This window comes from Magallana gigas, chromosome 3 (genome assembly GCF_963853765.1).
Source record: "Magallana gigas chromosome 3, xbMagGiga1.1, whole genome shotgun sequence".
Classification (NCBI taxonomy): Eukaryota; Metazoa; Mollusca; class Bivalvia; order Ostreida; family Ostreidae; genus Magallana; species Magallana gigas.
The window spans coordinates 35,621,585-35,636,190 of NC_088855.1; the positions used below are offsets into that span (position 1 = coordinate 35,621,585).

General features: G+C 34.4%; 2 protein-coding genes across 5 annotated transcripts; both read left to right on the plus strand.

Annotated features, from left to right (window-relative positions):
• The first annotated feature begins 2,125 nt into the window (after positions 1–2,125).
• Positions 2,126–13,505, plus strand: LOC105340199 (transcription initiation factor TFIID subunit 10). Of its 2 annotated transcripts, none has more exons than XM_011446139.4 (5): positions 2,126–2,243; positions 12,231–12,373; positions 12,505–12,569; positions 12,816–12,924; positions 13,275–13,505. In XM_011446139.4, the coding sequence occupies exons 1-5, from the start codon at positions 2,228–2,230 to the stop codon at positions 13,362–13,364; spliced, it is 423 nt and encodes a 140-aa protein (XP_011444441.3). In that variant the 5' UTR covers positions 2,126–2,227; the 3' UTR covers positions 13,365–13,505. The 2 variants fall into 2 exon arrangements, with proteins under 2 accessions (XP_011444441.3, XP_011444442.3); XM_011446140.4 differs by lacking the exon at positions 2,126–2,243 and adding an exon at positions 11,945–12,126.
• Positions 6,027–11,271, plus strand: LOC105340198 (chloride intracellular channel protein 4). Of its 3 annotated transcripts, none has more exons than XM_011446136.4 (2): positions 6,027–6,608; positions 8,444–11,271. In XM_011446136.4, exon 2 carries the CDS (start codon positions 8,561–8,563, stop codon positions 9,329–9,331), a length of 771 nt encoding a protein of 256 aa, XP_011444438.2. In that variant the 5' UTR covers positions 6,027–6,608; positions 8,444–8,560; the 3' UTR covers positions 9,332–11,271. The 3 variants fall into 3 exon arrangements, with proteins under 3 accessions (XP_011444438.2, XP_011444440.2, XP_011444439.2); XM_011446138.4 differs by lacking the exon at positions 6,027–6,608 and adding an exon at positions 7,797–8,045; XM_011446137.4 differs by lacking the exon at positions 6,027–6,608 and adding an exon at positions 8,209–8,336.
• Positions 13,506–14,606: the final 1,101 nt, after the last annotated feature.

A 14,606-nucleotide genomic window follows, 5' to 3' on the forward strand; every position in this document is an offset into this window, starting at 1 on the left:
ACCCCCGGGGGTAGGGTGGTGCCACAATGGGGGGTCGAAGTTTTACATAGGAATTTATATATAGAGTAAATATTTAAAATCTTCTTCTCAGAAACTAATCAGCCAGGAAAGCTGATACTTATGTGGAAGCATCCTCAGGTAGTGCAGATTCAAAGTTGTGAAAATCATGATCCCTGGGGGAAGGGTGCGGCACAATGGAGGGTCGAAGTTTTACATAGGAATATATTTAGTAAAACTTTAAAATTCTTCTTCTCAGAAACTAATCAGCCAGGAAAGCTGAAACTTGTGTGGAAGTATTCTCAGGCAGTGTAGATTCAAAGTTGTGAAAATCATGATCCCTGGGGGTAGGGTGAGGCCACATTGGGGGGGGGTGTTAAAGTTTTACATTGGAATATATAGTAGATCTTTAAAAATCTTCTTCTCAGAAACTAATCAGATAGATGATTCTTTATAATTGTTAAGACTTTGGCTCCAGGACAATTCTTCGGCCTCACAAGAAGGTTCAGAGTTTGATGTAGCTTAATATCCCATATTTAAACAATTGTAAAGGATCTTTTTGAGGACTGCAATACTCAACATGTGATATGACTATAAAATCATCCTGTTAGAAAAGGGACTAATGATTATAAACATAAGAATATCCAGGGGGAAAATGAATTTTATTTATACAGGATCTACATGTATTATTGTACATTGTCCAGATTGTTTGTATTATGACTCCATTAAGCTGATTTTATCATACCTATTGTTCCCCAGGTGAGCGATGTGGCCCATGGGCCTCTTGTTTGAAGATTGGAACTACGTTTTACTAGTTTTCCTTGTGTAATGGAGGCCTGGAAGAATGTTGTAAACATTGGAGCTAAGTTCTCTGCTTGTTCCTTTTAAAATAAGTCGAGTTGGTATTTCATCTGGGCCACTTGCTTTATGGATGTTCAGGTTACGTACATGTAGCAGTTTACACACTCCGTTCTCTGTCACTGTGATGTTATCCATGGCAGGGTGTGGACTTGACCCTTTATCTGGGATTGTGCTCACGTCTTCATCGCTGTTAAAGACTGAGGAGAACTATTGGTTTAATTAAGATGTTTGCTTTGGACTCCCCGTCTGAGTATGTTAGGCCATCTGAGTCTCCGACTGGAGCAACTCCTGTTGTTTCACATCGTTTGCTCTTTATGAAGCTGCAGAACCGTTTTAGGTTGTTCGTTAAATCAGGGCCGATCGTATTCTCGATATAGTTCTTATAGGCTGTTTTACATTCTTTTCCTGCTAATTTTTTAAGACGTTGGTATCTTTTGATGTCGGCCTTATTGTTGGTGTTCCGTGCTTTGAAAAAGCTCCTTTTCTTTCGTCTTGATAATCTCTTATATCTCTTGTTATCCACGCTTGGACGAGAGTTTTGATGTTACACTATCCTCTAAGATCTTCAGTAAGTTCTTTTTAATGAAGCCCCACTTTTCCTGGATAGGGATCATTGGGTGGAATTTTGAGTGAAAATCGGTGTTTATACTTCTCGTCAATTCTTCCAGTTTGGTGTTATCTGCCTTTTCCCACAAGTTTATTTTGCGCTGGGTAAGCTTGTTTATCTTTGCTAGCTGTGACAATGTAGACAATGTCATGATCAACGATTCCTGGTAGAGGCTCACATCTATTGACTAATGATGGTCTATTGGTCATGAACAAGTCTAACACATGATCTTTTCTAGTTGGGAAGGAGACTATTTGTTCTAGGTTGCTACATATTGTATCATGAATTAAGTCAAGGAATTTCATATTCACCGATGTTAGGTAGTGTTGGTTGTTTACAGTGTGTGTTGTCTTTATTACTCGTAAATCATTATATAGAATATAACTAATATAACTTAATTAAAACATTTAAGTTTATATAATTACATTTACATATAGAATGTGAGGAATAAATATATGAATACCCTGGTATTTTGGTGTGTTTTTTTTCGATCTTGTGTATATTTTTTGTTAAAAAAAAATTATCTCGGCGAGTATGACTTTGACATGTATTTATTTATGACATCAAATATTTTTTCTATTCAAAATGTTTCTGTAAAATTTGAACGACCCTCGCAATTCAAGTTCTGAATTTATCAGTAATACATTCATAAAACTTTTAGCGCCGGATATTTTAGATTTACGGATATCGTTTTAAGTTTTAGGATTATTTGCATTAACCAATCAAATTGAGTTTTACAAACGCTGCTGGGTCAGATAAACAATGAATGCAGAATCAGGTTAGTTTTACTTTTATTTTATCTCCTTGTTTATGGTCAATTGAATGAATGAATTGTTTTAAATATACAAATAATTTTCATTTAAGCGATAGACATGTAATAGAAAACATTAAAAATGTATTCTTTGAGTTTATAATCATGATATTCATATAATGAGGATGGAGGAAATTCTGAAAACGTCAAAATTAAAAACACAAGGTTTTGACGCTATCGAAGCAATAAAGAAAAGGGGTTATAGATCTATAGATACACTTTTTTAAGTTGAAGATTATGTCACAAAATCTGAACACCAAAAAGGTGGAACCCGGGTAAATATTATACCAATTACCACCCCCTTTTTTTAGCTTCACAGATTGTGACACAAAATCTGAACACCAACAAAACAAGGTATATAGTATAGCTATTTACACCCCTTGCTGTTGCTCAGATTGTGTCAAAATCTTGTTTATACACTGTACTCTGTCCCGAGTTTTTGCTTCCACCCCTTTTCGCTTGATATTTCAATTATCATAAATAGATGTACATTTGTGCTCAAACTACATAAGTACGTTCATTTACTAATATGAAAATTGTCCAGATTATCTGTTTTTAACACCCCCTCCCTCCACCGATTCAGGCCGCAATCTCGATACACAAGCCAAAATACAAAGTTTATGGGGATTTTACATTGCATCAAAGCAAGTTGAATATGACACTGATGCATAAAATATGCATAAATTGCGTACCGGTAATTAGAGCTCAAATTCCTGACATTCCTGACAAACTGTGTTGATTTCAAAGTCCCATGGCAGAGTGGCCAGCATTGAAATAGACAGGCCTGCATCACATTGCTGTTTGGCACAACTACCTAAAGTCCAAGCTCTTGTTAAAAAATGAATCTAACTTAAAACTTCAATCCCTATCAGATAACAGACGATTGCAGGCTAGAATTGTCTCAGTTATGAAAATGCTTTGAAAATTCTTTTAAAATTTGGAGTCGCAAAATCAAATGTCTGGTAGCAAATGTGACTGTTTTATTTGCAATGTGAAGAACTTGAAAAGCCTGGTTATCAGAAAATTTAAATTTTTGTTTCTCACCAAGGAAGGAACATGCATTGCGGATTCATACTTCATAGTATAAATATGATAAATATGTATCATAAAAGTATCATAGTAGGTTGATCATTCTATACTGAAGGATCATTCAAGATACATTGTACAGACTATGCAAGGGGAATAACTCAAATATCAAATATTTGTTATGTTGACACAGGCAGTTTGTTTTTTTAGAGATATAACATAAAAAATCATATCTTATATTACTGGAAAATATACTTTTCCTCAAAGAAATTAACTCACAATTCTTAAATCTGCTTGGTTCAATTTTTTGGCTATTACAGTATCAAATAATTTTCTATACAAACCAATTGTCTTAGAAAGTTATAGACTTTCACCAATTTACATCAGCAAAATTGGTCTCCTTTTAAAGTTAGAAATATTCAAAGTAAATAGAAATAATTTCTTTTTGGGAACACAAAAAATGCATCATGGATATGTTTAGAAAAGGAAACCATTTGGTCTCACCCCCAGATTGATTGGTTTTATTCAACCTGCTTATTATGCATCAATTTGAAACAAAACAAACTTCAAAAAAATAAGTGTAAAAAATGTATACAGGTTTATTTTGGATTTGCCAAAACATTATGACCTCTATTTAAAGCAAATGTCACAGTCATAATACAATCATACTCATACCCACCTCGACATTTGGGCGAAATTTGACAAGGGGCGAAATAAGGCGGTTCCCTTTTATGTAAAGTTTGTTTTGTAAACAAATTTTGTAATTATTTTCTCATTGAAATATGACTTAATTTACTGGGGAAATTACTGCAATGTCTATCATTAAACACATACTCAGCAGAACCATTATTTAAAAGTGTACACAAAATCTGACATTAAATCGGACCAAGCAGTTTTAAAATTCCTAAGTAAAACTTGTGGTACGTAATTATGAATATTGTGTCATTTTGGCTATAAAGTCAAATTGCACTTTGGACTCTTAAACGATGATATTTAAAAAGTGTTTTTTCAAAGCAGACTTCCTATGAAACTAGGAACACACAAAGACTGCATGCACATAGAACTTTCAAAGCTTCTTCAAAAGATGCAGTAATTGCTGACCCAGCAAGAGTAATCTAATAGCCTCGAATTGATTGATCCAAAGTTTGTCACAAAACCATAATATGAAGTGTTGCTATAGCCTGAGATATGCTGTGTGGGCAGACGTTGTTTGACTTTGCTTTACAAATTGACAGGTGCAGTTATTTCAGAACTTTAGCTCAAAGATAAAGCACATGCATTTGAGTTAAGGGTTGTACATGCATATAATTACATTCTTTAAAAATTATACACAATAATTTATTGTATAATTTTTTTTGAATTAAAAAATCAATTCAATAAACGCTTATTTGGTTTTTAAAATGGCTAAAGTATTTTAACTTAAAACCTAAATTGAAAATAATAGTTAGAGCAAAAAAATTACGAAACAATAGTTTTTTTCTGTATATTAGGATGAGTTTGGTAACTGGGTTGGCGGGTCCAAAAACACCTGTATACTATAGTTTATTTTTTTTATACATGTTAGGATGAGTTTGGTAACTGGGTCCAAAATCGCCTGTACTCTACTGAGTTAAAAAAAGGGACGTATCATTAATTACCTTTTCAATGACCAGGCTTATTTGATTTGACAGGGGGTCCTGATATTGGTCAAAACTTTTGGCCTATCTGTCAGATTATGATTCCTTGTTTTGATTGACTGCCAACGCCTCCGAGGTCTTATTATGGATTCTTTGTGGAGGAACCAGATTTCCTCCCGATAAGAAGTGAATATTGGGTGTATGGGCATTCGGCGTTGGAATTTACAACCCCTCCCCACAACTTAGGAATGGTCTGTGTAAACAGTTCGACATCTATATAGTTTCTCTTTTGAACTGCTATCGATTTAAGTCAAACATGGTCAACATTGAACGGGGGGAGGGGTTCTTCTTGGCTAAGATGGGAAGATGTAGGTGTGAAATGAACATGTTCTGATTTAGGCATTTTTTTCTATCCAAGTAAAAATAATAAGGGGTTACCTTAGAATAAGAAATTGTAGGTGGGAAATTGTTATTTCCGAAAATGTTGTGTAGGATGCCATATCAGTAAACAAGGTGTTGGCCCATTGAAAGTTTGGCCCATTAATTGCTTTTCCATATTTGTATATGGACGAGATTGGGAAAACTTTGATATGTATTAAAGAAACTACGGGTTGGATCATGCAGTGAAAGGTTTATGTATAGAAACACATGCAATTCCTATATTATTAAGATTTGAATGACTTTGTAAATCAGTGACGTTAATTAATGGCATACAATATGAGCTTTGTGAGCATTAATTCTTAGAGTATATATACATTGGTGTACATGCATGTATAACTACATATAGATAACATATAAATGTGTATGATTTGTGAACAGACATGCACTTTAATACAGCAGCAATTTTATGCTACATGCATGGTAAATATTTTAGAAATCTTAAATATTTACCGGTACATGTATACTGCTTTTTCATACATATGTATATATGTAACTTCTTTAAAAATATAAACAATTTTTATGTTGGTACTTTAAAAAATGCTTTATATATATATAGTCTAATTTTTATGGTCAAAAATCGTCTTTTGAAAGATTAATAAAGATGCAGATACATGCTGTTTACTAAAAAAAACTCAAATTGGATTAAAAAAACACAGCAAATAAAATCAGCATGATTCGACTTCTTGGCAATGTGTGCAGATTAACTCAGCATGTGTACAACTAAACGCAACCAGTGCACAATCAAAGGAGCGGATCCAATAGAAGTGGATCTAATTATAAATTTTGAAATCCAGCTTGCTAGCTGCACATGCCTATCTTTCTGACAGAGCAGCACACAGCCACTGAGGGAGCAGACAGCCATCAGGCATTAATTCATCAGAGACGCAGTAAGCAGTGAGGGATTCTGAAGGCAGCCATACTTGACTTTCACTGCCCTCACAAGTAAAGGAGGCACCCCTGTTCCTGAGTACATATACATTATGCGTGTATTATGTGAATTGGATCTGTGTGCGCCAGTTTGACTGTGACCCGAGCAGAATGTCGATTTGATTGATGGACTGAGAGAAATTGATTTATACATCTTTATATATAAACCTGTGTATTTTGATAAGGCGGGAAAAACTTGTGGTATCGAACAGGTAGTTTTACTGGTAGACTCACTCAGACTGGGTGTGATCCAAGTTTCTCCGCAACAGCCTAGGATATTGGAGATTTAAATTCCAGCCACTTCATGCTGACCATAAAAGCTGTAAGTTTCCTTTCTTTATTTTCTCTTTATCTTCTTGTAGAGAATCTTATATTTCTGTTAAGTTGTAGTAGATGAAAATATACATAATTGATTAATGTGAGAACGGTACATTGTACTACTTATTGCTCAAAGCTATTTTGGTACAAGTGTGTGTATTGATTTTCATCATCACAGATCTTTGAATTAAGTGGTCTGTATTTGTGTAGTCTGCAGCTAGAAGGGAGTGTTTCTCTACCAAAAGTTAACCTGTCTATTCAGGGAGATGATTCTTAGCCTGTAGTATCTCATAGGTTGCCAGATCTTCCTGAGCCTCATGATTATATGTCTCAAGGACATTCCTTTATAGTTCCATCATCACTTGGTATTTGGATTATGTTTCATCCGTTACATAGCTGTACATGTACATGTAAATATTCACAAATAACAGGTTGCTCAGATGTTGTTTTTCATTAAAAAAAATCTTAAACTTAATTCTTAAGTATTTTGTACCTATTCATGCATACAGTTTGTATCATTACAGAATTTACCTACATTATTCAATGAGTAGCTATTATATGTTATTGCTTCTTATTCCTCTAGACTGCTTTGTTTCTCCTGGGGCACCTGTGTTGATTGATTTATCACTGTTTATAAGATTCTCTTGTTATTCTCTGAGCCCTCTTATATTGTCTTGTCCAGCTGCTGTATTTAATGGAAAAGATTCTGGTTGGGTGATCATTGATTTTTCGTCCAAATAATTGAATGTGTGTGTGTGTTTTGTCTTATATTCAGACTAGAATAATTGTCAAAACACAGCACGTCTTCTCATTTCGACTGTATAAAAAAAAACTGCTTGTAATTCATCAGCTGGGAGACATGTTTTCTCTAGGACTAATGTTGCTACTTTCATCATAAGTTTTAGCTGGAAAATAATTTCCCAAGAGCTATGTTTATAATTGTATGACCATAAACAAATAGGGAGAGAGTTTAACTTAGCAGGTAATGTTTGTTATCCTTCAGATCTTAAAACGTAAACTGTGTAGAAACTCTCAGTTTAAACATTGATATGACTCAAATGGCTACACCTTTGAATAATCTCATTAAGATAAAAATGTAACTTTAGGAAATGGCCCTTATCCTTGTCAGAGATAGAAAAGAATCAAGTGGAGCTGAAGGTGGTTGCATGATTCTGCATACATTACATTAATAGACATTTTGTATCTTTCATTGAGTTACTGTTCTGCCGAAATCTTGTGCATGCTCATTATGGACAGTTGGGATTTTCAATGATTTTGTACATCTGTTGGGAGTTAAGAACCTTACACCAGTGTGGGGCCCATCATATGTGGCACTTGTTTGTGTGATTCGGTTTCCTGTGTTTGATGAAGTTTCATATTATATTTTGGTTGAGATATCACAAGCCCTATCTTCATTCCTGCCGGCTCCATGAATTTCAGAGTAATTACTTTTGTTAGAAACCTTTACACTTGAGGTTATATATATGAAAAGGTGCAAATGTTTCTGTAGAAATTTGAATACGGCAGTTCAGAGAAGAGAATGCATTTGTTGTTGTTTTGAAGGACTTTTTACCCAAATCTGTGTAGATGTACTAATGGCAAGCTGCCATGATTTTATGGAATGTCACCAAATTACGATGTTTATCTTCAGCAAACTTTCTTATCCTTTGAATGATAAAATATGTCTTCAGGAAAGCTAAATTGAGATGTAATGAAGGCATTCTTTTATGAGGTGGCAGTAGCATTTACTTTTCCTGTTTTAAAGCAATTTTTATTGGTTGTCAGCTGTAACTTTCATTTGAATGACCACTTAACCCTGTTTTCTCTCTTTTTCTGCAGGTTTAGTACAATCATCATTCCTTTGTGAAATGATGAACCAGGACCACTAACACATTTCTCAGTGAAGATTTTCAAAACTTTCCATTTAGGTGTTTTTTTTGGGAAATTAATTTCATCATGAATGGACAGTCAGAATCCATGCCTTCTAATCATGTAGAACTTTATGTGAAGGCTGGAAAAGATGGAGAAAGCTATGGAGCCAATGTCTTCTGCCAGAGGTTCTACATGATTCTGGATATCAAAGCCAAGCATGGAACCTTGACATATGATGTCATCACCATCAACATGGCCAGACCACCTCCAGATTTCAAACGATTAGCAAATCGACTTCCAGTCCTCAAACATAATGATGAAATTTTGGTGGATAATGATGAAATCTTGCAGTACATTGATGAGCATTTCCCATTTCCATCTTTGAAGTATGATAACATGACTGCACACAGCGTCTGTTTAGACGTCTTTGCAAAGTTTTCCTACTACATCAAGCAGGTTAGCCATGGACCAGAGGCTCTCTTGAAAGAGTTGCAGGCAGTAAATGACTACTTAGAAACCAATACTAACAAATTCATGTGCAGAGATGAGCTGTGTCATCTTGATTGTTTAATGTTACCAAAATTTCAACACATTCGGGTAGCTGCAAAAGCTTTTAAAGATTTCGAAATTCCAGATGATATGGTCGGGCTTTGGAAATATTTGAAACTGGCCTATGAAAACGACACTTTCCGAAAAACCTGTTCGTCAGACCAGGAAATAGTTCATGAATGGGAGTCCAAAGCTGGAATTCCCCCCTTGTCCGAATCAAAGAAGAAAATTTACACAATGGATGGATATGTTGAACCCCAGTTTTCGATGAATGTTCCAGATGTAGTGTCAACAAATGGAGAGTGATGATGTTATTTACATTTTGCAGTTTCTTTATTGTACATAAATGATATAACTGCTCTCCGAATGTTTTGTGCATTTTTGTAAGCAAACTAAATATGTTCAAGCGTGCATTACTCTGTATAAATTGTTTCAAGTTTGCAGAACCTTGTATATGTGTTGCCTGTTAGGGAGCTGCAAGGCATGCCTGCACTGTCTACAAATCAAGACAAACTTGAGAGAGACACAAACCAAACTCAATTGAAATCATCTTAATCACAGTACAGAAATGCACCATGATTAATAAGGATTGGATTGAAAGAAGATGCAAATGGATTGTTTGACTGGGATGGTTGGAATTCTGCTTGACATTAGTGAGCTCGATTAGATAACATCTGCCCTCGGGGGCATATTTTGACATTTTCCACTGGTTGCCAACCACTATCATCAGGGGAGGTGATTACCCCCTGATCTAAATTCATTACCTATTACAGGATTTAATAGAATTAGTTTTAATCAGAGAAGTGCCTCTGTTGGGTACAGAGTGATTATGAAGCAGTGCATTCAATGACTTCTCCACACATACCAGTGTTTGCATGTAACAGTGTAGATGGTGACAGTGCATCATTGATTCTATTCTTGTCCTTGTTTTTGTATTTTCTTTCTTGCATTATAAGAAGAAATTAACTCCAGCACACTTTTAGAGATAATGGTTTTGTAGTGTCGTGCTTTATTGGGTACAATTGACAAAAAACCCTAATACAATAATATAGTAAGCAAATCCCTTTGTTTTTTTATGAATCAAAAAAAAATTCAGATTTATTTAATCTGGTGTTCTTTGACTTTGATTGCAATATTTTTCAAGGAATGTAGTTGTTTTGTGTTTACAATGTAGCAATATTGTTTTTGGGTCAATTTCAAATCATTATGCTGCTGTCTTGCCATATTTTATCTGATTTTCAGTTATTTTTACAATATATACATTATTATGAATCAATATTTTACAATTATGTTTGCTTTTTTATGTGGTTGTGTTGCTTTTAGTGTTTTTAGGTACAAATTTATTTTAGTTTTAAAAGTATATAATTATATATGTACTGTCTTTTGGAGGATATAAGTTTTCTGTTTTGTAAAACCATACAATGGGCATTAACATTTCTCTCAAACCATATCTTTGATTGTATTACTAGTATGCATATGTATTTATAAATATAATAATGAATCATTTATATTTTGGATGTTAATGACTACAATACAAAATTATTTCAAAACATTTTCACTTTGCTGTTAGAAGGGAATGAAAATTATCAGCAAACTAAAATTGTCACAGACAAACTTATAGTCTTTTGCATGCCAATGTTACCACTATTTTTATTAGATTAGCTAGTCATCCTATTTTACTCTACTAGTCTTTTATTTTCATCCAGTAACTACTTGTACACTTTTAACTATTATTTTGATTGTTGTGTTGGTTAATAGTTCTCTGTATGATTTACAACTACTGCAGCAAAATTCTTGTTTGTAAATATATGTGTCAGCCATATCGAAGACAATGTAGCTTTTATACAAATATCATAACGCATGAGTATCCCATGTGTTTAAAGTCTAAGAAAAAATTAAGTCTTCTGTATTAAAAGTTGGATTAGAACTTTTTATGTTTCTACAGTGTGTCATGAATACCTAATAAATCATTCAAGAAGTTGTAGACTGGTCGCCTATTTTACCTGAATTCATAGTTACCAAGATAAAGTTGTTGTGGATTGTAAATTAATAGACATGCGACAACTGGCCGACAAGTGGAAATTTCAGTCATTTGTTTGCCCAGCGAACAATGATTTTTTTTTTCAAAATGATTATAAATGCAAGGCACTTCTGTTATCATAAGCTTTGCTGTGCAGTTCAGTTCTTTTGATTGGTTTATAAAAATTGTATTTGTGAATGTTTAAAAATAAAGTGCTATAATTTCTGCTGAATATTGTTCCTTTGTTCACGTGCGGATCCGGGGGGGGGGGGGGGGGGGTCAAGAGGGCCCTGACCCCTCCCCCCCTGAAAAATTCAAACTTGTCAAATTTACATATTAAAGTCACAGAAAATGGGTCCCAGACCCTCAATTCCCCAGCAAAACAAAATTATTTCTTGAACGCACAAAGGCGGGAAATCTAGATCCGTGCATCTTACATTGTTTTGTTAATAACTGACGAGAAAAAATGTCAGTCGTAAATATTGACAATAAAGGCGAGATGGGTCATTTTCGTTTATTCGTTATCTTTGAGAATCGATTTTTGCTCCCAAGAAATAAAATTTGCATTCTCAAACGTGCAAGTTTCCATACCGTGTATAAACGAAGCTAATATTGATTAAAGTGTGACAAGTTACTGTGCAGCTGAAACTATTAAAGGAAATGTAAACAACAGTTGATACGCACTAGAAGATAATGTTTTACTACAAACATCAATCAATTTTGAATAAATTAAATTTGCTTGAAAATTATCCTCATTCTTATTTTAATTTCAGGAAATTTGTCACCAAAAACATTGTACAGATCATAAGAGGAAATATTTATTTTAAGATGCATAAATAAATGCATTTCGGTTTCTATTTCCTTTATGCGTACTTAGCACAGCGGAAATTTTTTAATCAGGCACATCCTATATCTGGTTGTACATGTAATTAGAATTCACATTATTAACCAATCCTGTTGTTTCCTTCTAACAATGAGATAAACATGCGGTGGCATTAAAGACAATATACAATTACTACTGAGGATATATAGTTAGCACAGTTCTGAGTGTACATGTAGGATTACACAATGTTTAAACTGAGTAAGTTGGATTTCGTTAAAAGGGGTGAATGTTTTTCTGCCGAGTGCACTCAAGGTATGTAAATATGTGGCATAATGATTGAAACTGGTTTGATTTTTCTTCAGATGACACAGGACAGATGACGGGGGGTGGGACACCTTCAGGGATGACCCCTAGTGCTGCATCTGCCGTCACGCCCACCCAGGAAAAAACGGCGGGAGTTCCCCTAACGGACTTTGTACAGCAGTTGGAGGACTATGCTCCCACGGTAACACAGCACCCCACTAAGCTAATTGCTAAAGCCTCATAATGATGATTACTCTCCCATCTCGCTCTTTGTTACTTTAATATCATGGTGGTTGTTAAAAAAACGTGTCATTCATTTCTTTATTCTTGAAGATTCCGGACTCTGTCACTGCCTTTTATCTGAACCGAGCTGGCTTCGAAGCTTCAGACCCGCGAATGTAAGTGATTATGCCTGTACGAGTTGCTGTTCTTTGCTCTCTACATCTGTTTTACATTTACCCGTCTTCTGGAAGCCATATATCAACATCGGCTTGGTTTTATCACAAGAATCTTTAAATTTCACTTTGAGTCAAAAATTGTAAATTTTTGAAAAATTCAAATGTTCATTATATATTCAATGTAATTTAATTAATCCATATCGGTTTTTGAATTCTCAGTACCATTATTACGTGTATATTATGCAGAACACGGCTGATCTCAATTGCTGCCCAAAAATTCATATCTGATATTGCTAACGATGCGCTGCAGCATTGTAAAATGAAGGGTACCGTACAGTCCAAGAACAAAGGAAAGGTAAGCATAGCAATAAAGCCTACATTAATGTATACAGAACCATTTTAACAAGAGCTTGGATTTTGGGTAGTTGTGTCAAACAGCAATGTGATGAAGGCCTGTCTATTTCACTGCTGGCCACTCAGCCATGGCTCTTTGGAATCAACAAGACTTGTCTGGCTCCTGGGCAAAGGCTACGCAATCTATGCATATTTCACTCGAAACCAGTGTCATTTTTAACCTGTTTTGATGCAAAGAAAATAATAATTACATCCTACCGAAAGTCCAAGGTCTTGTAAAAATGGTTCTGTGTGTACTTTTATCACGGCAAAATTCAGTTCAATGTTCACTTGAATTTATGTGAATTTCAGGATAAGAAACTGATATTGTCAATGGACGATTTGACACCAGCCTTGGCAGAATATGGCATCAATGTCAAGAAGCCTGCTTATTTCATCTGAAGTCGTGTGAAAAAGGATGTGAAATTATTACAATACATCATTCATTTTGGAGGATTTTTTTTCATTTTATCATATTGTTTGTTTTCCAAGTGATATTACGAGGATATAATTGTTTTTACGAATAAAAGTCAATAAACTGTACGGTTGTAGTGAAAATATTGTACATCTTTTAAGGAATAGGGAATCATTTTTTAAGTTTTATGCGGTGAAAATTTTGGCTGGGGCGTGATCAAATCCAATTATGGTCTAATATGTACACACTTTTCAGCGATTGTACTATTAAATTAATGACATTTTTACGTTATTTTCATTTCATTTAAACAATAAAATGCTTTCTTTGGTGATTTATGGGGGATATGAAGGTGGCGACATTGCAGAAAAATACATACATGTGTCTTTTACTAATTACGATTGACAATTAGGGTTTTGTAATTTTTTTGCAATGATCGCAACTTTCATAACCTGCATGAATCATCAAATAAAGCATTTTATTAATATATTTCTTTTAACAAGTTAATAAATTGATTTGAAAAAAGTAGATAAAATTCACTATAGTCTGTCCCAAGTTATTGCTTCCATCAATTTTTGACGATTTTTAATAAAAATACACATACCTGCAAAAGAAATACAATTGAAATCGATGAAAGGGAATATATCCAAGATATCTTCATTGAACAATTATCCATTTTCACTCATAAAATTTCACAGGAATGAAAACAATTTTCTTACGGAGATTTGTAATGGCAAATGTTTACATCTTTTCTCCATTCGGAATACACTCGGAATACATCGCGCTATTTTTAACGTTATCATCCGGCTTAATAATGGCTGATGCAATGCAAAATCTCCGTAGACTTTCAATTTTGGGATTGTGTATTGAAACCTGAAGCGGTAGAGGGGGCGTTTCAAAACAGATAATCTGGACATTTTTCATATTAGTGGATGAACGTAGTTTGAGCACAAAGGTATTTACTATTATTGAAATATCAAGCAAAAAGTGGTGGAAGCAAAAACTCGGGACAGAGTTTTTTGGGGTTTTTTATAATATACATCAGTACGTTAGCTAAAAGAAGCAGCCATATCGTCTCCTATGGGAATTTGAGTTTGACGTCATCATGATTATTTCGTGCAGTCCGTGTTTATTTTTTTTAATTCTTTTTGGGAAATAAATTGATATACTAATATTTTGATAAAAGTCAGTTTTGTTAGAAACCGGGTTGGGCGTGAGAAAGATGTAATTAT